The 24362-nt window shown below is 40.2% G+C and overlaps 1 protein-coding gene and 1 long non-coding RNA gene across 3 annotated transcripts in view; both read right to left on the bottom strand.

Moving 5' to 3' along the window:
• LOC127534106 (uncharacterized) overlaps positions 1-24362 on the bottom strand; it is a 175213-nt gene that overhangs the window by 25155 nt on the left and 125696 nt on the right. The window lies entirely within an intron of this gene.
• Positions 4427-22553, bottom strand: cldn19 (claudin 19). 2 transcript variants are annotated; one of them, XM_022208566.2, is made up of 5 exons: positions 21728-22553; positions 16097-16261; positions 15671-15755; positions 8908-9054; positions 4427-5857 (listed from the first exon to the last, which is right to left on the bottom strand). In XM_022208566.2, the coding sequence occupies exons 1-5, from the start codon at positions 21948-21950 to the stop codon at positions 5821-5823; spliced, it is 657 nt and encodes a 218-aa protein (XP_022064258.1). In that variant the 5' UTR covers positions 21951-22553; the 3' UTR covers positions 4427-5820. The 2 variants fall into 2 exon arrangements, with proteins under 2 accessions (XP_022064258.1, XP_022064257.1); XM_022208565.2 differs by having other exon boundaries at positions 4427-5379; positions 21728-22550.

The following is a 24362-nucleotide window of genomic DNA, read 5'->3' on the forward strand; positions in this document are numbered from 1 at the left end:
AATCAGAATGTTACTGGTGTCGACAAAAACACAGAATTTTATCCATTCTTGTAAAACAAACATTCAGATTTCCCTTCTGGCTGCCAGTAAACTAAGATTTATTCTACATTGCTACATAATATTACTCACAGTATGTCATTTGTTTTTTTCATGCACATTTATGATTGTGAGATCAATGGTTGTTGCCAGCATTGCAGCATTTTTAGTGCTATTTAAATCATTTATTTGACGTTGTTTACATACAGTATGTGCAAATACAAAAACAGTCTTAGCTTATGGACTCACCACATTTCATAACTCATAACTTTTGTGTTGTCTTAGGGTCAAAAATGACTCAGACATTATGTTTCAGAGCAGAGAAAATAACCTAAATGACCTTTTTTTCAACTTCAAATTCGATGACTTTTCCTAAAAAGAACCTAACATTAGAAAAAGTGAAACATTGTCTTTTTAAATATTTTCGTCAAAACTGTACACCACCGGGGTACAATGATTGGCTGAGGGTCACTTTTGACCCTAAGGCAGCTAAAATCAGGCACAGTGGACTAAAACCCACCCACATCACACACACCTCTAAAACCAAAGACACACACTCATGTGAACGCACACACACAAACAATGAAAAATTGAGATTATGTGTGCCACTGATTGATCTCAGAAAAACTTCAAACCCTTAAAAAAATCCATTTAAAGCAACTTTCTGCCCATTTCTGGTACTTTCTTAGGATACACAAGTACTTTCTTTGGCCAAACAAATTTTGTTTACACGTATACAGCACCTTTTACAACAATAATAGTGATAATAAACCTCTACTTTAGCAAAGAAAGCAGAGGTTTATTGTGACGTGATCATAACGAGTGGTGTCCACTGATTAAAAACAGTCTTTCTGCCCTCTGAAGAGGGGAAAAACCCAGACATTCACAAAGTGTGTGATGGATGACAGGTTGTTTCTTCATGTGCAATACAATTTGAGTTGAAAATTCAATTAAACTGCTTTATTTTAGAGGCTCAGTGGAGGTATGGAAGTTTCAAAATACAGAATATAATCTATTGTTGTATATGTCACAGATGGATTCCTTTGTTACATGTACATGTCTATAAATCATATATGGTCCTATTTCATTTCATGGTATTATATTGCATCTTATTGCATCAATGTCCAGCTGCAGCATAAGACTGTTTTCAGTGAAAAAGCTCCTAAAGCTCACTGGTTACTGCCCCATCGGCACCAAATGGTTAACAAAAATCAAAATTAGCAACTAATTTTTGAACGCAGTGTAACATAAAAACTATTGTCAACCTTCTTTATGTGTATAAGGTGTCAGTAACTCTCTGTTCTTAGTTAAAAAGTTGTATGTGCACTAAAATTTTGCTTCGCTATAATTGTCCACTCAAACTCTTCATTTTATTTTGTAATTTTGTAATTTTATTTTTATTTTGTAATTTTGCACTAAAACTCTGGAAAGTTCACATGCTCTTATACACACATCTATACTTGCACCAAGTGGTTAAACACTCAGTTTCCTTCCATAAGTTGTTGCCTTTATTTAAATGCCTGTGGGTTTTATTCTATGGTCTTGTGGTTTTGTGGTCATTAAATCTGATTCTGAATCTGATTTAGCAGATAAACAGACAGGCATTTTTCTCTGCAAAGTTGGTGTAGTCAAGAATAAATTAAAGAAGAGTGACTAATACAAATTTACATTCATTAGTTGGTGGGAGAAACATCTTCAAATACATGCTGATGTATCTGTATATGTGCACAATGTGGAAATACGCAACCAGCTGACACATTTTCTGTGTGCTTACAGCTTAATCAACCGTGGCCAAAAAGCTATTTTTAAGGAATGTTAACTTTTTCAAACTTAGACATGCATTTAGTTTGACTTGAGCTCATAATAGGAGCATTATGAGTTATGAATCCAGTCCTCAGCTCCTGAGACCGCTGCGTCAGCCACACAGTGTGTTTTGCCGGCAGACACAAAGCGAAGCTCACAGACAAACCTGCCAAGTCAAGCTAAAATAACTTGAAAGAGCCGCGATCCAGACACTCAGCTAGCAGGCGGTGGAATTCACAGAGAAGGTCTCAGAGAGGGAGAGAATACCGGTCCATAACACAGGTTTAATGGTGTTCACAAAGAAATCCTACATCAAGGTAGGCTTGTTCTTTTGAAGCATCAGTATCCATTTTCCTCGCACATACTGATTTTCTGATGAAGCTGAGGACAAAAGATGACAGATTTTTATGCCTCTAAGATACATTCATACTAAAGAACAATGTTCTTATTTTATCATTGCTGCATATTTTCCTGACTAAGGGAAGGAATAACCTTTGAGTTTGGACTTTCCAACTGGTTGACAATGGGAACTTCACATATAATGTCATCAGCATTGAGTCTTCAATCAGTGATGTCATCAGGACGAAGAAACAACACGACATCTTCACCTAAACTACAACATTATCGTTCAAAAGTTTGGAGTCGCTTAGAAATGCCCTTATTTTTTTAAAGAAAAGCATTTTTTTTTTCAATGACGATAACATTAAATTAATTAGAAATCCAGTCTAGACTTTATTAGTGTGGTAGATGATTATTCTAGCTGGACATTTTTAATAGAATATCTCCATAGGGGTACAGAGGAACATTTCCAGCAACCATCACTCCTGTGTTCTAATGCTACATTGTGTTAGCTAATGGTATTGAAAGGATAATAGATGATTAGAAAACCCTTACGCAATTATGTTAGCACATGAATAAAAGTGTCAGTTTTCATGGAAAACAGGGTGACCCCAAACTTTTGAACAGTAGTGTACATTTAAATGTATGAAGCTCGACATCTTCAGTCTCATCACCAACATCTAAATCTGTCCTATCCGTATGCAAACTTTGTTTTCTGGTGTAAATACAGTCCCTGGATCTGTTATTGAGGTCACAGCTACTGTTCAATAAAGCGTTGATATCTTTCCTCATCCTCTTCCTCAGTGTGAATGGCAAAGTTCACTTTGAAAACAAGTTTTATTGTTGTAATGATGTTTACAGTTTAGCAATAAAAGAGATAGTTTCCATTTTCACATTCCCGACTCACCACAATGTGCAAGTCCCAATCAAACGCATGTGTGAGACCTCATCCATCACCCAGCATCCAGTATTAAAAGTGGGAAAACACATTCCTGTGTTTACTATAATTATTTGGTTTCTGCTGCAAGCCTCAGTTCAGCGGGTTCATTATCTTAGTTCTCAGTACATCAGCGTCTTCCCTTACAGTAAATGAATTAATAGATCGCTAAAGATTTATCTCTAATAAGAAGCAGGTAATAAATCTTACATTGAGTTGAGCAGAAAAACACAAATTCCACATACTGTGTTTATTTTGTAAACGTGCCATAAATCAGTCGTTGCTTCCGTGCAAACAGATGCAGCAAATGTCCCTGTGAAAAAGGTGTTTTTTTTGCAGGATGGTATTAAATGGTGCGAATGCTAACAGACTGTATAGTCATAGGTCTTGTAGACGCATCAGTAAATGTCAGGCCTATGTGAGATTTCTCGTCCATGCTCTGCTCTCACCACTGCTATCTTCAGTGTGCGTTTTCTTCGAACTGCCTTATTTTAACTCCGTATACAAGCTCACGGTCAGTCTGTTGCCACTGCGGCTTTGAATCTTAATGAAAGGACACTTTGTTTATGAGCCTGCTGTTGTGCTCTGCTGGAGGGGCTGCACTGATATTAAATAATTCAAGTGATGCACATTCATTTGAGATGTTTGCATTTTTATACTCGTCATTAGAATGAAAAAAGCAGAATTGTCCAATTTTAACATTCCTGACTTACAATTTGGTTGAAAGACGTCAGAGGACACCCACTGCTAAAACTCAAGTGTAGCTTTAGCTAAACTTCAAAGTACATTTTGTTTAAAATAAGAACTTTTAAGTTTATAACCCAAATTTAGGATAAATCTACACAGCTGGGGTAAACAGGAAGAACAAATACAGTGATCAATAATGTTCTTATAGGCATATAGGTATTGTGTTAAGACAGTCTTGGTTTCAAATCTTTAGGCTTTCTGAATTTAATATTTTAAAAAGTGATGTGTTAGTTCCACAAAGTCCATCTATGATGCTCACAAAGCTTAACTGTGGTCAAGTTTATGATGTTTTGAAAAAGTTTCTTGGTTCAAACTCAACAAAACAACAAGAAAATTCGAGGCTTGTTGTCAGCGGTGAGCAAGTTAACTTTTTGGATCCACCTCTGAGAATGTACCACAGTCCAGTGGAGCAGAAGTGGAATTCCACATCTGCAATTATCGAACAACGGGGTGCAAAAGAAGGATTTGAGCTGGAAAGTAGGAACAAGCGGGGCGAGTGGGCGGAAAGTCTGGCCGGGGTGAAAAGTTAGGAAACAACCGATAAAGCACTGAGTCACAGCCAAGTCCATTTTTATGTCTCTGTTTACTTCATTCTAAAAGAAACAGACAAGGGGTATACTGTAAATGAGATGATACACAACATGGAGGAGGTAAATATTAGAGACAGGAATGGCATGGTAAATAAATGCAGGCATCAGAGGGGCATTTGAACACTCAGCAAACTGGCATTCCTTAGTACAGGAGACAGCACACAGTACAGTACATCCTTTAGAGCCAATAATACAGCGACTCTGTCATTCACACAAAATCATATTGGCACTTAACAAAACAAAATTAATGTACTTGGTATATCCTCAATCCAGGTTACTAGGAAACAGGCGCACGGCTTCCTACAAACCGTGGCGTAAGACATTATTCAGAAGATCTATCGTGTATGTATGTCTTTGTCGTTTTATAAGTGGCACTGCGGAGTAGCTTCACATTCATTTTTCAGAAATCCAACAATAGAAAAAAGGCATACAGAACTGCTGGCAGAGGAACTGTGGATCCCTCAGATGGGAGACTATAGAGAATCCATGTAGTCAAGAACATACATGTGCACAAACGTGTTATAAGGCACTGTAGTAAAACATTATATATGTAGTAAAAAAAAAAAGAATAGAGTAGGTGGTATATACACCCGGGCATTTTAACATGTTATAGAAAACATACCCTGAATGACTGTCTCTCCCAAAGTCAACAACACAGACAAGAGAGAGATATCATTTTTCTCAATCCCCCTAAAACATCAAATTCATAGGAACCTCCCCAAACCCTTCTTTAACTACAACAAAGACTGCTAATTTACGTTGTGACAATGTGCTTGGAAGGTTATAAATTCTTTCTTGTCTGTTTTGAATTCCCCAGTGAGAGGGTTTTGTCTGTTGACAGAATCTAAACCATGGTAAGGCCAGAAGACTCTCCCAAACTACAAGTACTGCTCCCTTTTCTCTGGTGGGGTACTTTTAACATTTGGTCTGCAATTCAAAAGGGAAAAAAAGACATGTTTCAGTCAAAGTACAGTCACAGCGAACAAAATAAACCCAAAACACACATTTACAACAACACCCAGAGGTCATAGGATATAAGTCAAATCATAAAATCAGCGCAACAAAACCCATGTGCTTCAACTCATTGTTAACTTTTGGGCCAGTAATTGGGAACTAACGGGGGATGTGGGAGGTGTGATAAAGAAAGAGTCCGATCACATATCCTGTATGAGTCCATATTTACAGAAAAGGCTCAGAAGGTGGGGCAGAATAGGAGGAGACAGCACATCTTGGTTCCCAATAAAAATGATAAGGTGCAGTTGTAGTACTGAGAAACGGGTCAAATTTGGGGTCATAGAGGGAAAATAGAAGGAGGGGAGACAAGAGGATGGACAGTCGGACAGTCCTCGATAAAAAGGCGGGGGCTGATCAGTCAGGGAAACTAGTTTCACTCAACAACTCTGCCCTGAATTAGAGGAGAGAAGAAGACAGTCAGAGAAGAAGAAGACGAAGAAGAGAACAAGACAAGGGGGATTGGGGGGAAGGTTGGGGTCGGATCAGAGACATAATAAAGACCTCTCAGATTCCCAAAACCAGTGGGATGATTGAAATGTTAGAAAAAGAGTTGAAAGTCAGTAAGTTGTTTTCCACTGCGAGAACGTATGGGCCAGTTTCAGGTGGTTTTAGTGTTCCGAATACAAGAACTGCCCCCACCAAGAACCTATTCTAGCACTGTTTTTGAATAAAGAGAGAAAAGCAGCTTCGTCCTGCTTTTGAGAAGGCTTGAAAAACTGCTGTCGTTGCCAACAGGTTTGATGCTAATAGGTTTAACTCATAAAAAAAACAATGTTGATTGGTTGAATTCAGGGATGACTACCATTTTTTCTGCCCTCTCAGTGTTCTCGTCTAGTTTTCTCTCCTCTAACATCACCTTTAACAACATAAAGTTCGATATATACATAAGCTAACATAACGCACCCCCTGGTGTTCTATCACCTATGTGCTCATAGATCTGGAGTTTTGAGATCGAGGTTGCCAGATTCTACAACGCAATAGAAACAGAAACCGTCAAAAGAACCAATTGTGGGGCTTTTCCTAGAAAAATTTGGACCTGACCCGATTTCCTGCAGTGGGAAGTTATATGTCGAGGAGGAATATTGTGGTGCTACATGTCAGCTGGCTAAGAATCTACAGGTGAAAGAGAATATTATTCTGATTAGCATAAAGGTTAGTCCTGACTAATTAAGATGTCAGAATTTTTTGACTGTTTGGTAGTTAGCTGTAATTTCACCACTTTTTGGAAGAAACTGTTGCTAAGATTAGACAATAAGATTAATACTACACTAAATATGAAGTTAGAGCTAGGTTAGCTTAGCTTAAGTTCTGAATGCAAGGGGAAATAGCAAGCTAGTCTCAGTCTGAAATAAAAATAATAAAGCAAATTCTCCTTCCTTCAACGTTAAAGCTTTGTCTTGTTACCAGAGAGGTAGCTAGCTATTTCCCTTTGTAGTCTTTGTACCATGCTAAGCTAGCCATCTCCTGGCAGTAGCTTTATGATAAATAATGCAGGAGTGGTGTCAATCTTCTCATCTAAGTCTCATCTAGATAACTGAAATGTTTTGTTTCCCAGAACTATTCTTTCAAATGTATATTTTCTCATCTTTGGACATAGCTTTGCAGGTAGTTTTTCTGCATTTGTTGTTGAGCAATCCCTATTCAAAGCGCAGCTGCTGCTGACAGACCAGTGATGCTTGACTTCCCTCTTTATTTAAAGTGTGCAAGGAATTTCCTATAGACCCACAACCTCCCCCGAAATCTGAGAATAAAAGAGTACTCCACAAACAAGTGTCTTCTAAGAAGAGAGGCCATACGACCAGGAAATGGGGCAACTGGGACCTTTTTTGGGAAAAGTTAATGGCTTTATTATCTGGAACAGTGATGGACCAGCTCTTTCAGAAACACAAATTAGGGCAAAATGATGTGGGAGCATCAAGGGGGACCTCAAGAGCCAATTTAGCTTGGCAGTTGAGTTTTACGGGCTCTAATGTGAGGAAGCTGCAGGTATTGATTGTACTTCATCTGCATGGAGTAGTCATTGTGTCTGAAAAACACCTGTTGTAATCAAACAGTGTCTACTAAACTTAAATATATGCTTTCCATTTATGTATAGCTGTGTTTTAGCATCATGTTAGCTTATGGTCCACTGTAATACTGTGATAGTTTCTTATAGCTTATGTCCCAGTCATGATTATACTGGAGTCAGAGTGAAATAGCTTGGATTTGTTTGACATTTGTTTGGTTAAAGAAGAGATTATTAAATGAGGGAGCGTGTAAAAGTGGAATGATGGTGTTAGTAAATGGAGTGTGATGATGTGTGTCAATGAGAAGCTCTACTTTCTCTTAGTGCTGAGTATAATGGGGGGAAATGGTAATCACCAGCATTTATACTCATTACAAGCTAAACAGACACCTTCATCTAACAATTCACCTCCACTCCTGCAGTTAAGATTGTGTCTCTGTGTGCATCTCTCAAGAAGTGACTGTTGTATGAATGAGGACTGCTATATATAGGAAGTAGCTTCTTTTCAAAGTAAGGCCACCTGAAGCATTTATTATATAGGACATGTATTGTCAGTCACATTGCCATAGCTCAAGAGCTACATGTTGATATTTAATAGACTGATTCTGATGTTTTTTACAATCATTCTTAAATTTCACTACATCTCTAGCAGTTCTCTGCCTGAACTGGATTCCGGGCAGTGTGGAAAGGCTTTATCATAAAATCTGAATGCTTTAGAACTGCATTTTGGGAACTAAGATTTGGAAACAATGTAACTCAAAAGGTAAAAGGATACAAGAAATGAATGTACCCTAGTTCTTGCACAGTGATTTGGGCTTCTCCCTTCACACAACCTAACTGCACCAGTGGAGTGTGAATATACAGACCAATATGGAGGCAAAACACCAGCGCCGCTCCAACCAGGAAGCACAGGACATGCTAGTACAAGTGTAGCAAGAATTGCAGTGCTGCCATTTTTAGCTCCATGCCCACGTTATGGGTGGGTATCTGCTGTGATACAAGTTTTGTTTTGCCTTTTAATTCACACTAAATATAGTCTGTCTGTACCAAGAAACAAATGCATTAATTTGTCTTCTTTGTGTATTTATGCTGACTTCAAGTACATTAAATAAGGCACACAGGAGAGTTCTAGTCATAATACAAGCATAACATTGTAAAGTGAGCCGGATGATTGACATCAAATATGTAGGCTGCCTGATGAGAAATAACTACACCCTACTGGTGGATAATGTGTTTGTGTGCAACACTATGAATAGTGTGCCGGTGCATATAAATGCGAGTGTGAGTACGATACGATTGCATGTGTGTCTGCATGTAGTCTTTGTGTTTTGATTTAGCAGGCATGATTTCATGGTGAAAAAAAGGGTGGTGGTGCCAAGCGTGTCCTCTGCTCTCTGTTTGGGTGACTGCTGGAAGGGGGTGGGGTTTACACGTACTCCCTGGCTGTGGAAGGCTGTGATTGGCGGTAATATTGTTGCCCTCGCATGTCATCTTTGGAGCAGGAGCAGCACAGCAAGGAGCCGCCCAGGACCGTCAGACTGGCTGCTGCCCAACCCACGAACAGGGCCGAGCCGAACTCATACCTGTGGATGAAACAGGGAGGAAGAGTTTAGGAAAAGATGTACAGTTATGGAGCCATAATGCTGACAGTAAGTTTTGCCATTGAAAAATATTGAATTGAAAGCAAAAATACAAACATTGAAGTTTCAATCTTACTGGCAGTATTTTCACGTGAGGGGCGGGGACTCGGGGGGCGGGGCTTATAGTGCAAGAACACGCTTCTTGGTTTCGAGGAAAGGGGACAGGAGGAGATTTCCCTGTGCTGGCTAACGCCATTTTCGTTTGACCAAGCATGGATCAGAGTTCACCTCAGGGGCGGATTGAACGTTATGTCATTCGGTCGTTTGACCGAAGGGCCGGTCCACATGTGGGCCGGTACACTGGTATTTATTAAATAATTTTGATCATTGGACACCTCAATTCCTGTATAGCTCATCGGTTTAAGCAGGTGACCCATGTATAGGGGCTGGAATCTGACACAGTGGCCTGGGTTCAATTCCTGCCTGTGGCTCTTTGCTGCATGTCATCCCCCTACTTTTCTCCCCATCTCCTGTCACTCTTCACTGTGACTATCACAATAAAAAGGCAAAAAAAATAATAATTTTATTATTTTTATTTGTTAAGCTGCCAAAATATTCAAATGTGATTTATATTCTTCCATCTGCATATTATATTTTTTTCCCGATGGTCTTAATGTGTGTTTCACAGGTAAAATGTTTGAAAAAGGATTTTTTATGGTCTGAATTGTAATCAACTCTATGAGCTGGACTATGACTATGACTGGTGTTCCGATCAACAGGTGATATTCAGTGAGCGAGGCAGCTGTTACAACGGCAACACATAGCATAGGTGACTGTACCGATGCCTGTTCAAAACACACAGACGTCAATAAACTGTTCTGAAATGTTCTTGTTGTCAGCTTTAACGTTGTCGTTATTGCTCTGTTTGGACTCACGGCTGTTCAGTCTACCAGTAAAATACTCGGTTTAATGAGGACTTCCACCTAACACTGAGGGCGGCATGGATCAGTGGGTAGAGTGGCCGTCTTGCAACCGGAGGGTTGCCGGTTCGATCCTTGGCCCGTCGAGCTCATGTTGAGGTGTCCCTGAGCAAGACACCTAACCCCTAATTGCTCCTGATGGGTTGTGGTTAGCGCCTTGCATGGCAGCTTCCGCCATCAGTGTGTGAATGTGTGTGTGAATGGGTGAATGTGACGTATCATGTAAAGTGCTTTGGGTACCTTGCAGGTGGAAAAGCGTTATATAAATACAGACCATTTACCATAACAGAGTGGAAATATCGCTTCACTGTGATAGAGTGTGACGATCTACATCAGATTAACTTGTGACAGTCTGTGGCCTCAGTCCGACGGTCAGACAGAAACAGCAAGAGAAGTTCTAATACCGTTTTCAAAGCTTACTGCGATAAACCAGTTTGACCTAAGTTGTTCTACTTTTAAACAGATTTTAAGTTAAACAATGACATCATATAAACCATCTGACCGCATTCTAACCAGAGGTTTCACATTCCAGCCTTCAGAACGTCGATATGCTTCATCTATTTTTTCCCCAGTTATTTAGGATTTATTTATTTTACTGGGGCATTGCAAGTTAATCAACATTGTATTCCATAGAATCAATGCATTGTAAATTAAATGCATTGACTTTATAAAACACAAAATTAAAAGTATTTTTTATTACTAAAGACCTGGAACAATAATAGAGACGAGGATATTTATTCTACAAAACCTTAAAGAGCCCACCCTTCAACTATTTAGCTAGCTTCTGTACAAACAAGATCTCACAACTCAAGACGTGAAACAATAAAATAAAAAGGAATAAAAACAGACCAAATAAGATCATCTTGCTGAATTGTTCTACCATAAGTTCCATCTGCAGATTCCCTCTCAGACTAAAAACTGCCTCTTCACTGAACACCTTTACACTTATATATACTTATGACTACCAATAGCTGTGAATATTTTTTTTCTTCCTTTTTATTAGCTTTATTTGACAGGCAAGTAGAGAGACGGACGAAAAAGTAGGGAGAAACCCTACAGCAAAAAACCGTGAGCTGGAGTTGAACCCGGACCACTGCGTCGGGTTTATCTTCCAGTTTATAGAGCTCCTGTTCAGTCACCTGAGCTAATGTCCTAGTACATGTGATATACTGAAAGAAATTGGTGTCTTTTCTCAATGATGTCAATTTAGAGTAGTATGACATAAAGTTCTGCTGCTGGTTTGAACATGAATGTCCTGTGAATTTTGCAAAATTGCTGCATTTCAAATCTAATACCTTAAATACTGCTGAGCTGTTTTGGTCAAATTTTTACGTTTGTGTTATTTAAATAAGACAGTGTAGCTACAATGTGATCTAAACCTACCAATACTGTATCAATATATTAATGTTATACTGCAACACTTCGACATTCTGTTATAACACAGCTTGGTGAACTTCTTGTTAAACAAGATGACATGGTCATCAGTATCCCCCACCACATGTGATGTCTATGAGTCTACATCCAAAATAGTGATCAAGGGCCATAACTCTGTTAAATTTTATCGCACAGGTCTCATTTTCGAATTTGATCAAGGTGTCCATGGTGTGAAGCTACACACTAAATTTCGTAATCCTAGCTGTAATAGTTTCCGAGAAAAGCTGTCCCCTTCATGTTGGACACACGGACGCACGGCTGGACGGACGGACGGACGGACGGACGGAGGCCAAACCTATATCCCCCTTTTCCACTTCGTGGAAGCAGGGGATAATAACATGTACACCGTGTGCTGGTCTCTTATCTGCTGTTTTAACAGTAAACAGAGATCGCAGCTCCACTGGTTCCACAGTCTATGTTCCAGCCGCGGTGACGTAGTTTTTCTTTCATGTAGCCTGACAGCATGACTTTTAAAATGAGAACGCCTCTTATTTCCAGTTATTTTGTCAAGACCGAAATGTATAGAACAGCAGAAATCTCATTTTATAGATAAAGTTGTCCCATTGTTTATTTCCTGGTCAGTAGGTAAGGGGTCCTGAAAAGCCACGCCTACGAAGCATCTGTCTCAGAAACCCTGCTATCACCTGTTGATCGGAACACCAGTTAATCTTGAACACCGGCCCTAGGACTTTGAAAACGCCAGTAAGTCTGTTTTTCTTTGTACGTATTAGTATATAATATTTTTCCACACAGAACCTTGTGGCGTTAAAACCACTTTAGGCTTCATATTATGCTAATTTAGCAAACTTGCTAACGTTCTCTAAGCTAGCTAATGTAAAAGGGCTTTGACTCGTTTCTACAGACACATTTCCACTTACAGGACAGATTCTTCATCAACTTAAATATTAATATTATTATTCAATATTATTTATTAAATAACTTAAATATTATTTCGCCACAACTTAGCCCCTCCAGAAAAAACGCAGGCAAAAATCCTTGATTCTGCGAGTAAAAAATCTTGATTCTGCGGGCTAAATCCTTGATTATGCATTAGCTGGCTTAGAGAACATTAGCACGTTTGCTAAATTAGCATAATATGAAGCCTAATGTGGTTTTAACGCCACAAGGTTCTGTGTGGAAAAATATTATATACCAATACGTACAAAGAGAAACACACTTACTGGTGTTTTCGAAGTCCCAGGTCCAGGTGAACTCTGATCCATGCTTGGTCAAACGAAAATGGCGTTAGCCAGCACAGGGAAATCTCCTCCTGTCCCCTTTCCTCAAAACCAAGAAGCCCGTTCTTGCGCTATAAGCCCCGCCCCCCTAGCCCCCGCCCCTCACGCAAAAACACTGCCAGTAAGATTGAAACTTCAATGTTTGTATTTTCGCTTTCAATTCAACATTTTTCGATGCCAAAACTTACTGTCAGCATATACAGTATGGATTTAAGAATCAGTCGTGACAATCTCCAACGTACACTGAACAAAGACAGAAATGCAGCATGCAAATGGTTTTCCTCTCTGACTTAAAGAAAAAGTTTAAAATCTTATTCCTGTTCTTCTGGTTGAAATGAGCCAAAAGGGAACTAAAGTTTTCTGAGTTGTATAGTTGGTAACAAATTCTCCACTATTGATTTAATCCATTCATGTGTGGCTTTAAAGGTTGATGACTGAATAGTGTGACTAGTACTCAGAAAAATGCAGCTTTATTCAAATGACACGATGCCACAAATGACAAGAGAAAGACGAGAACTGGCTGTAGCTACAACTTCACCAATTTTCATATACGAAGTAATTCCATCCAGCTCTGAATGTCCGGCAATCTGATCCTTCCTTCCAATAAATACTCATTCAACTATGTCACAAATAAAATATGGAATTTAATAGATATTACATGCTACCTTTACAGTTTTGTTAAGTATAAATGTCTTACTGTGTCTCACTAACAAAGAAATATTCAACAATATAACAAAATATTAAAATCCCTTGCAAGTCAGTTAAAATCAGTTGCATTCTTAAAAACTCATGTCTACCTATCAAAGTTACTTATGGACACCAAACGTACTGCAGCTCTAGCACAGCTCTCCTCAGATACTATAAAACTACTCTACGCTACACAGTGGCAAGTTTCTGTACTGGAACCAAAACGAATACTGATAAACAATAATGATACAGAAATCCCCATCCTGCAAGTTGACAGATTGGGTTTTTTTTTATTTTGTATGAAACCCTGGAGGACTGAACCTGCGTTTTAGAGACTCTCATGAGTGCACTATACATTAAAGACAGGAATGCCCATAGCACTGACTGTGTATTTGTCTCATGATGTGTTTTCTAGAATATAAAAAAACACATGTTAAAGTAAAAAAACAACAACTAAATTTTCACAGAAGGGATGCTTTCATATATACATCAATATCTTTTATTTAAAACCCTGTAGCAGAAACCGTTATATTTTGTGTTTCAGATAAGGTCCATCTGGCTCCCACCCATACCAAAACCTCACAAGAAACGTTTGCTTTACTTCAGGAGTCAAAAATTGAAAATAAAAACATTTATTCCAATTCCAGGCAACTTGCTAAACAGCTACCAACACAAACTGGACATATTTATCAGCCATAATTAGCATTATTTGAATTAATGACATTGGTTTTTTTATCGACCACAATTTGGAACTATTAGCAAATGAATCCTGCCATACTGATCAGTCATTAAAACCAGCTGTTTGGAATTAATATTAGCCGTCATCATTTAGAACTATTAGTAACTACAGCTGGCCCAGTTGATGAGCCGTGATTAGAAAGTATTGCCAACTATTATTATTAGCTATTATTAGCTATATAAGCCATAATTTGGGAATAATAATTAGTAACCATAGTAGCCATAATTTTCAACAACTGCCACCTGAAATTGTCCATATCTCAGTCATAATTAGAAACTGTTAGCCTTCAGTGTAAGCCATTTTACTGTCCTTTATTTTAAACAGTTGGCAACTTAAACCTGGCTATATTTATCAGCTCTAATAGGATCTGTTAGAGCTTAGTTTGAGTTCATTTTAGTTAGCTATATTTTGGAATGTTGTGCATAATTAATGTGCCATTAAATAGCTTAAATTAAATTTAAATTGAGAAAATGCACATTTTGAATGAGTTTAATGAATAATAAGACAATTGATTGTAATATGTTTAAGATCAGTTGAAGAAAATGCCTTAAAGTTTAAATTCTATTAGCAGCTGAAGCTGACCAAATTTATCAGACATAATTTGCAATTGTTAGCTGTCAGCGTTAGCTATTAAACTGGCCGTTATTTGAAAGTTACCATGTTAAACTGGCTAGATTTTTCAGCTCTAATTGGAACTGCTAGCAGTTATTATGAGTTAATATTAACTAGCCATGGTTTGGAACTGATAACAAGGTTGGTCATGTGTAAACATACGCAGCTGGTGCAAACACTGTTTATTAGCCATAATTACAGATTATATGTGATTATAATGAGCTATTATTACCAACACTTTAAATACATTTTGATTCCTTTGGTTCAATAAAAATCAAATGGCCACATTACATCAATGACTGTAACTGACAAGCCTGAAAACTGCTGTAACTATAACATCCATTTATCACTGGTTGTCTCTAGCATCAATATCAGGATGACAGATTCCTTTAATGTACAGCAAATGTTACAGAAATACCTCCTGGCTAGTCTGAAAACATGAAGCTGTCAATTAATACACAGGTTAGGAAGACAGAGTGACAAAACAAGTGATTCAATAACTCCTACAGTAGCTTTTTATTTGTCTCAATGGTGGGATGTAAACACTATGATTTTGGAGCCAGATATTTTCTCTGTGCCATTTTCCTGTTCTCACCTCCACACAACTTCTTTTCAACGTCAAATCAAATAAATGTCAGACTGCTGCTAAACACTTTGCTGTCTCATTGTTAGTAAAATGCTAGCACCTCTTTTTACTCTGTTTAATCAGCCTGATACTTGTCTTTAGGGTTTTGTTGTTGTTGTTTGGACACTGGGCCAGTTGTTGCAGTTGTAGTTTGTTTTTTATGTGTTAATTCGTGTTAGGATTAGAATCACATTATGTCAGGTGAAATAGAGAGCAAGAACGTAGTGTATTCTGGGCAAATGTTGATATATTGGTTTTTCAGAATTTAAGTGTTTCATATTTGTTCCTTGATCGACCTACATACCTGGCGTTGGGCGGCGTATTTGGGTTGAAGAACTGATAGGACACCTGAGTGGCATACCAGGACACAGACACCAGTGTGCATAGACCTGTGAAGGGAGAACCAAGTGTATTATTTCTCAATATTAATTAATCCTCCAAACATTCCCTATAGATGCAACAACACACATGAAGTGTGGGGGTCTTTGCTTGGTAATCTTTACCCCTGGGATTATGGTTTATTTCTGAGGTCAGTGACTGATTCCTCCAAAATGACCACTTCCTGTTTACAGCGGGGACTCTAATTACCCAGAAGACCCCTTGTGAGAAAACTGGGCTAGAAAAATGCCCGACCACTCCTGTTAAATGCACTGATTGCAGGAGATACTGCATATCTGGCTTGCAAATTAAACAAAACATTAACAGAAAGCAGCACAAGCAGAAGTCACACCTGCGAGCAGGAAGAGAGCTCCTCCGGTCACAGCGATGCGGGTCTTGGTGGCCGGGTTGTTGTCTCCCACCTTAGTGCACTTCATGCCCACCACGCTGACGATGATGCCGATAAAGCCCAGCAGCACCGACACCACCATGAGGGCCCTGCAAGTCTGGATGTGGACTAGATAAAGAAGAGGAAAGGAGTAGGCAGGGGCCACAGGGGAAGCACAGGATGTTGGATGGGCAGCAGAAAACATGAAATCAAGAAGAGAGAGGGGAGGGAAGTGACGGGGAGATGAGAAAACAAACAGAGTCCTTCACTGCATCACTTGGAACAAAACGCAAACATTTCTGGACATAACAGTAATAATTATAATGGAATGAAGCGACACATGACATGCAGGATTGATGGGAGACCACATGTATTTACGACTGAAAGCGCCGTAAATGTACCACTGACCCACTTTCCACAGCCGGGTCATTCCCGCTTTTTACTTTCCAGAGGTGACAGTCTTGGCAAAGCTCTGGAACCTTAAATGGTCTTCCAGTTCATCTCCACATCATTCCACTGTGGTTTTGCCGTCTCAAAAATCTATTGCGCTGCCCACACAGGCCTCAGCACACACATAGCTTAGTGGGAGGAACACATTTACACATATTTACACACACACATGTGCGAGGGCATAATATCAGCGCACACGCAATGACTGTAGGTGGAAGAGACACAGATGAAACTCTCTCTCTGGCACAAAGTGGCTGTAGGAGGTCCCGCTTTACATGTTTCACACAGTGGGATTAGTGTGGCTTTGTCACAAAGCAAGATTGTTTTCGCGGCGCTGTCGCCACAGCGATCAGACGTTACTGCCTCAGCCACAGCCGCTCACAGAAGTGCTAATGCAAAAGCAATGCTAATAACACTGTCAAAATAATGACAGAGTGTGTCTTATTTACAGCAAGCGGAGGGATTGTTGAAATCCTGGCAGTTGTAGAAAACACATAAATTCTCATATCCTGATTCTGATATCTGGTGAAAGGTGATAAATATGGTGATACAATAAATAAGAGAGCTTTTCCGACCAATCCCACAGTCAAGGGCACAGGCATTAACTTCTAATAAAGTGTTAGCCAGTGTTTGTACCTCACTGGAGAAAGGCAAGAATCAAAGCATGTCAAAAACACTGGATACATTTATTAGACTTAGCCACAAGCACTACAGTGGGAAAGTCTGGGGAGCTCAGCAAAGATCTGAAAAGGCAAATAATTGACTTGAACAAGTCAAGAAAGTCACTTAGAGCCATTTCAAAGTAGCTTCAGATCCCAAATCAACTTGGCAAACAATTATTGGTAAGTATAAAGTGCTGTTATGTCACTGCCATGATCAGGAAGAAACCACAATCTATCACCTGCTGAGAGACTATTATTCGGGATGGCCAGCTATATGCAACAATCACCAAAAAGCAGATTTGCAAAGAATTGGAAGCTGCTGGAACACGGGTGTTATTGTCCGCAGTCAAGTTTTTTTTCATCGCTATTATCTGAGATGCTGTCATGCAAACAGGAGACCTTTCCTGTAGAAGTTTCACCCTAAAGCTTGACTGAAGTTTGCTGCTGATCATATTGACAAAGAAAATGTCTTCTGTAGGAAGGTCAGATGAAATGAAATTTTAGCTATTTGGCCACATCGACCATAAACATGTTTGGAAAGGACGGAAGTTTAGGCCTCTAACCTCAAGAACACCAAATCTACTGTCAAGCATGGTGGCGGTAGTATTACACTCTGAGGCTATTTTGATGTCAGTGGAATTGGTCTTTTACACAAAGTAATTTGAATAATGAAGGAGGGGAAAACCTAAAATCATCAGCCAGAAGGTTGAGTCTTGGACTCAGTTGGATGTTTCAACAAGACAGTCATCCCAAAAACATCATATCAGAAGTGGTAAATAAAAGACTAAATCAGACAAGTTTTAGACTCCTGACTTTATGGACTCTGTGGACTGTGACGAAGAAACAAGTTTGTGTCAGAAAGCCAACAAATTTAGTTTAGCTGTACCAGTTCTATGAAGAGGAGGGTCAGACATGCAACCAGGAGTTTGTGGAAAGCTACCAAAAGCACTACCTCAGGTGGAAAAGGGCGAAGAAATGGTACACCAAATACGAGCATTTATGTATGTATATTTTTGACCCAGCAGATTTTGTCATATTTTTGGAAGTCTTGTAATATACCTATGAAAGAACAAAACTGATTCCATCAAAAGAAATTATCTGCCATGATATACATGGCCTTTACAGGCGCTTGTGAATTCCTGTTCATGAATAAAATTGAACAGAATAGAATAGAATAGAATGTGCAGGACTGTCAGCTCCAGAAAAGCTTAATCTTTTCAAAAAAAGATCTGTTGAGCAACAGCCTGACAGGAAGCCAAAGTCATCGTTTGTCATTGTGACAGAAATACACACACCATCATTCAGGGAGCAGCAGTGAAGCAGCATTTCAAAAGCTGATCTAAAGGGACTTAAGATGGAGGGAGGAGGATGGAACGATCTTTGAAGTCTGATTTATGGCTTCACAGCTCCTTTTGATGGAGTATCTGAATGCTCTTCAACAGAGGGAGGTCTGAATTTTTTTTTGCTGGATGTTGTTTTTCATTCACTCTGGGCATCCCTCTTTTCTTCTGAGGGTTTGTGTGAGGGGTTCAGGCTAAATGACACCGTTCTGACTAGTTTCAGCCGGTGACAAACCACAAGGGTGTCCGAGGGCCTTTAGGGTGAACGAGAGGCTAGAGGGAGGAGGAGAAAGTTCGGGGTGGGTTGGCTCACCCACTGGGCCCTCTCTTTCCACTGATTGGCAGTGCCAGCCACTAGCTTTCAATGAATGTGTGTGTTTTATGTTGTGTGTGTGTGTAGGCACTGTAAGGTCTCATTGTGAAGTCACTTGGGAGTGTTTTGTACGTAATATCTGTTTGCCCATTCACTGCACAACCGTAGAACTACACTCATATTTAACACGTCCAGGCCTTTCGGTTTCAACTGAAAACACATTTAGAGAATATTAAGTTTCAATCAACCAATCTGCTTTTAGTTAACCCTCATTCCAAGTATGCAATGATACTCATGGGTTAAGAAACTGTCAAATTCAACAAATGACACAATCAGAAATATTTTTTCCTATCTAACTGTAAAAGCTTGCTGCCACTGGAAATTGTGTGGAACCACATAAATCACAGTTTCTCACCCGACAGATTTAATATCTGTAATAGTGGCAATAGTACTCATTGTCACCATTGAATCTGATGACCAAAACTAGTAGGGATACTTTTCCAATGTGACATTCGATGTTGTTCTTATTGTCAACAAACCAACAATGAACAAAGTGTTTCGATGGTGCCAAGCCTGATTTATGATATTCTTCTGAGCCATAGAGCTTCACAACATCAGCAATTGTAACTTAGTTCCATATTCACCATCAGTGGTGTACCAAATATGCAGTAATCTGCAGCTAGAAATAGTCCATGAATTCATGTATTATCTCTATTTTACCATTTTTAAGGTTTATGTGTTCAGGAGGAACTTAGAAACTACTGAAACACAATGTTGCTTTTGATGTTTTTATGGAATTTGCCAACTTTGCTTTACTTTTTAATGGACTCCTGGATCTGAACAAATCAAAACAATTTAAAATGGTAAATAAAGTTGCAATATGTGAAAAGTTTGCAGTGTGCAGTCCCTTCAAAAATGAATGTAATGCTGAGCTCAGCAAGCAGAAATAACCTTTTATATGAATGTCCAGTTGTCTATTAGGTCCTCATTCAGTGTGACACAATAAAAGAACTTGGCAGAAGAACAGTTAAAGCGTCTTCAACTCGGTGCTCAGATGTTTCTGGATGCAAAGAGCTGTCCTTTCAGTACCACCATCCACACGCTCCTCTCCTGACAAATTACAGTCAGTCCTCTCAGCCGTCTATTATCCTGATCGTCATCATCGTCTTGGGCAGAATGCTCAGTAAACCTGCAGCACTTTTCCACTACGCTTCCTTGGCCACATCAGCAGAGCGCAGCACAGTCTGGTGAACAATTATACCCACCATCACATGCTCCTCCTGCTGCGAAAATAGCTCCTTCACAACTTTGACTGCTTGATAAAACCCCAATACCAGAGTTTAATCAAGACTTGCAACGTCTTCACTGAACCCAGACACATGATATAATCGGCCCTATTTCATAATCTGTCTGGGGGAAACACCTGAACAACCCCGTGATTGATCAGGAATGCTTGATCAGTGCAACATGTGGTTAAAGGTTTACTGTAGTGTTTGTCTTGCCATCTTAATCTGTACTTGTTGGGTGTGTTAATGGACAAATGGAACAATGTGCGCGTGTGGGGACCGACGGACAGAGCGCATTCTGGGAATATCTCTGGTGTTTGGCTCAACACTGCCCTTTTCTTCTCCTAACAGCCCCTATTCATGTGCAAGGACAATACGCCGTTCTTATTGCTGCAATACACCAAAGGAGATGGGAGATCAGCTGGGGCGCCCTGCCGCACAGATTGCCACCGAAATTGTGTTGATATAATGACTCACCGAGACACCAAAAATGTTTGCAAAGGGCCTCGATTGTTGTTGCAAGGAAAGCGTGTCACAGTAAGAGATGCAACCGCAAAGACAAAGTCCAATCTATTATCTATACACCGCTTTATCCTGGGGAGGTTTGCATTAGCGCCTGGGCCTGCTTCAGTGGACTTACAGTGAAAGCAGGGTGCAGGACAGGTCACTAGTAAAATTACATTGTTTTTTGTTGACTGAGCCCACCCACCCCCAGCCCACTGTAGTCTGTCATTAGACTCTCTAATGGGATGATTTAAGCAGACAGTAGATGGATGGATTCGTGTAATCTGTGCGCCATTAATTATGAGTCACTACGTCCTGCTTGCAAATCGGAGATGACAGGAGGCTCATATTTCTGAGCTAATTTATGTCTGAACCCCACATTCCTCTCCCTCTCCACTCCACTCCTCACACATTACGTGCTGCAGTGTTTTGGAATTTTTTACAAATGAAATCAACTTCATTAAAAGCGCAGCAATTTGAGTGAGATTTACAGCTTGTGAACTTTATGCGTCCCACACAGTGTTTAGGGGTTCAGGGAGTTGTTTTCCTCCTGGTTTTCCTGCTGATTAACAACAAAATTGCGGACAAAAGGAATGAGCCAGCTACAATAACGGCTGTGATTTGTAGCCCAGCGTCGTAAATATTTCTTACAGGAAGTTTGGGAAGACAAAACAAAGCCAAAGGTTGAATACAACTAAAGAAGTTAAATGAAAGCAGCCAAGAAAGAAAGCAATTTAAAAGAATTAGAAAATCCTTTCATGTAGATGCTTTAAGAGCAGATTATCGGCTTGCTTGAATTGTAAATCTGACAAATTAATCAGTGAAAATCCCCCCATGAGGTTCTCCCTCAACTTAACATTTGTGAATTGATTTAGAAGAATCAACTCACAAAACGTGTACGATGCACATAAAGTATGATCATTTAGAGGCAAGGTGTACTAAAGACAATCAAACTAAGGAACAGGAACAGTAGTGTGGGTAGAAGAAGTACAAGTCAGACAATCTGGGTTTGTCGAGCCAAATTCAAACGTCGTACTCACTGTCCAGCGAGAGCATGGAGTCAAAGATCTTGCACTGCACCTGTCCGGTACTCTGCGAGGCACAGCTCATCCACAGCCCCTCGTACAGACCCACGGCTGTGATGATGGCATCGCCGGCGTACGACGACTGCTTCCACTGCGGCAAGGCGGTGGTGGAGATGATGCCGATCCAGCCGCCCAACGCCAGAAAGTAACCCAACAACTGGAGACCTGAGTTGGCCATCCTTCTCTATAGCTCAGTCCCTCTGCACTCTATCTGCTCTTTCCTTCACTGCTTGACTTGTGACAGCTTTTTAACTGGACCGCTCTGGTGTGTTGCCCCTTCTTTTTCTTTTTTCTTTTTTCTACAGGAGTCCTTGTGGGCACACCTGCTACTTGTCTGACTTTTCGCTTCACTATCTGGTCCCTCTGAGCATCTCCCTCTGCCTCTCTGCTTTAACTGACATTTGTGGAACTGTCCTCTTTCTCCACTTATTCTTTTCTTTTCCACGTCCCGGGCTGGGTTTTCTCTTTTTTGTCGTCCGTCAGCTGGGAGGATGCAGTTGATGTCTTCCCCCTCAGGACCGTCCTGTCTGATTCCGTGGTCCCTCTGGAGATCACTCAAAGTGGAAGAAAGAGTTTCTCGTGGTCAGCGGTTCAGTTCATCAAGCATCGTCGCTAGGCTGCTTCACTCTCTGCATGGCTTCTTCCAATTCTCTCTCTCTCTCTTCTCTCTCTCTCTCTCTCTCACTTTCCCCCCACTACAATCTTTCCATCTGCTCCAGGCTCGAGTGGCTCAATGAGGGGTAGCTGAAAAAAAGTGAGAAGCAAAAGAAAAAAGAAAACCTGTGAGCACAACAGGCTGACCATGAAGGGATAGAGGAAAGAGCTGGCCTGTGATTGGACTCCAGTGTGTTGTAGGAACGCCTACTGGGAGGGAAAAGGAATAGGCTGACTGGGGAGAATAAGAACTGTTTCAAACAGAGAGGGCAATAAAAAGAAAAAGATGCAGCTCTGAAAGGGAAAACACCTCAGGTGAAGTCATAATGAAGTATTTCTTGCGAGATAGTTCCAACGAAACCCAACGTCAACACGCAGTTTTAGGAGGTTTTGAAAGCATTGATCCATTACTAGTTTTGCCTCCCCCAACTGGAGGTGTGGAGGAGGTGGTGGTAAAGTGCAACAACTGCACGTAAATCAGCATCTAAACAATGTCCCGGCTGAAAAGGACTTGTCAAATCCAGACAGGCTCTCTGGAAATTATGGGCTGCCAAGGCAAGCCTCCCGCCATTACCACGGCAACCCCAACAAATGAAGAGCGAGGAAGAGAGAGCGCTCGAGAGTTCACCCGACTGTACATCGTTACGAGCTGTAAAATGCAGACACACTCCGGCCTTTTGTGTCCGTGGAGAGCGCAGGAACCTGTTTTCCCACAATTGTGCACACTACCAGGTCCCCTTCAAGTCAGCTCATTAAATTAGCCTCAATGCGCCTCAGACTAATTCAATAATTGTATCGCGCCAATTAGACCGTCCACACACTCGCTCTCAGAGACTCGGTTGTTTTCTCACATCTGTAAGAGACATGTCTCACCCCTCAACTCTGCACACACTCACCTACATGCACATACTGACCATCTACACAACAAGCATGTTCTCAAACAAATTCTCACAGCTGTTTTGCGGCGGACTTAAACCCAACAAAGAAAAAATAGTCAAAAATGAACTGTTATTTTAATTAACATCTAGTGCTCTCCATCTTTGTCCTTTCTTCTTTTTTTAACTTCTTCTACCATTTCAACTTGAACTTGAGCTTGATCAACCAGAACATCAAACACACACCAGAAAGCGTGAACCTGCGTGGGACCTCACTTATCCAGCAACACACACGTCTTTGAAACCCTTCACTGCACACTCACACATTCATACACACATATTTAGGTAGAAAAGAACCATACATGGAAGTTCAAACATCCCTATTCTATTATGCTCCTCTTTCTCATTCACACTGCTCTCATAGGTTAGAATATTTTGGCTGTGTGTGACCGGACCATTGTGGTTTGCAGTTGTCTAATGAGGGAGTTTGACATTTTGAGGTGGGGGAGGTCAGCTGAGCCCGAGAGGTGAAAAGAGATGAAAGACAAGCAAAACAAGTGCTCAGGTCCGCGGTTAGGAGGGGCGGTGGGCTTTGAAGACCCTTCTGATTTTGAATCATAACAACACGCTGCCCATTGGAGAGGTTATGGCAGGGCGAGTGAAAACTCAACTCAGCAATGCACTCACTGTCTGCAGGTTTAAGGTCCTCGTATCCAAATGATCAAACAGGTTCCTCATTGCATTCAGATATCACCAATGTATTCAACCATTTTGTCAAAAAAAAAGGCAAAGAAGTCATTCAAACCTAATGAGCATGTTAGAAATTGCTGCTAAAATGTAAATGAAGGCATTTTGTGACACTTGTATAACTTTTTTCATGTCACCTGTGCAAAATGTCTTGCAAATATTGCAAATATCTTAAAACTTTTATTTTAATCTGAGTCAGACGACACAATATCTATCAACACCAATTTGAGTCTTGCCAGATTGTGCGCCCAATGTTTCCTTGAATTGCAGCAACACATTAAAAAGTAGTAAATAGAAAAAGGTATATGAAAATA

Source organism: Acanthochromis polyacanthus, chromosome 5 (genome assembly GCF_021347895.1).
Source record: "Acanthochromis polyacanthus isolate Apoly-LR-REF ecotype Palm Island chromosome 5, KAUST_Apoly_ChrSc, whole genome shotgun sequence".
NCBI lineage: Eukaryota > Metazoa > Chordata > Actinopteri > Pomacentridae > Acanthochromis > Acanthochromis polyacanthus.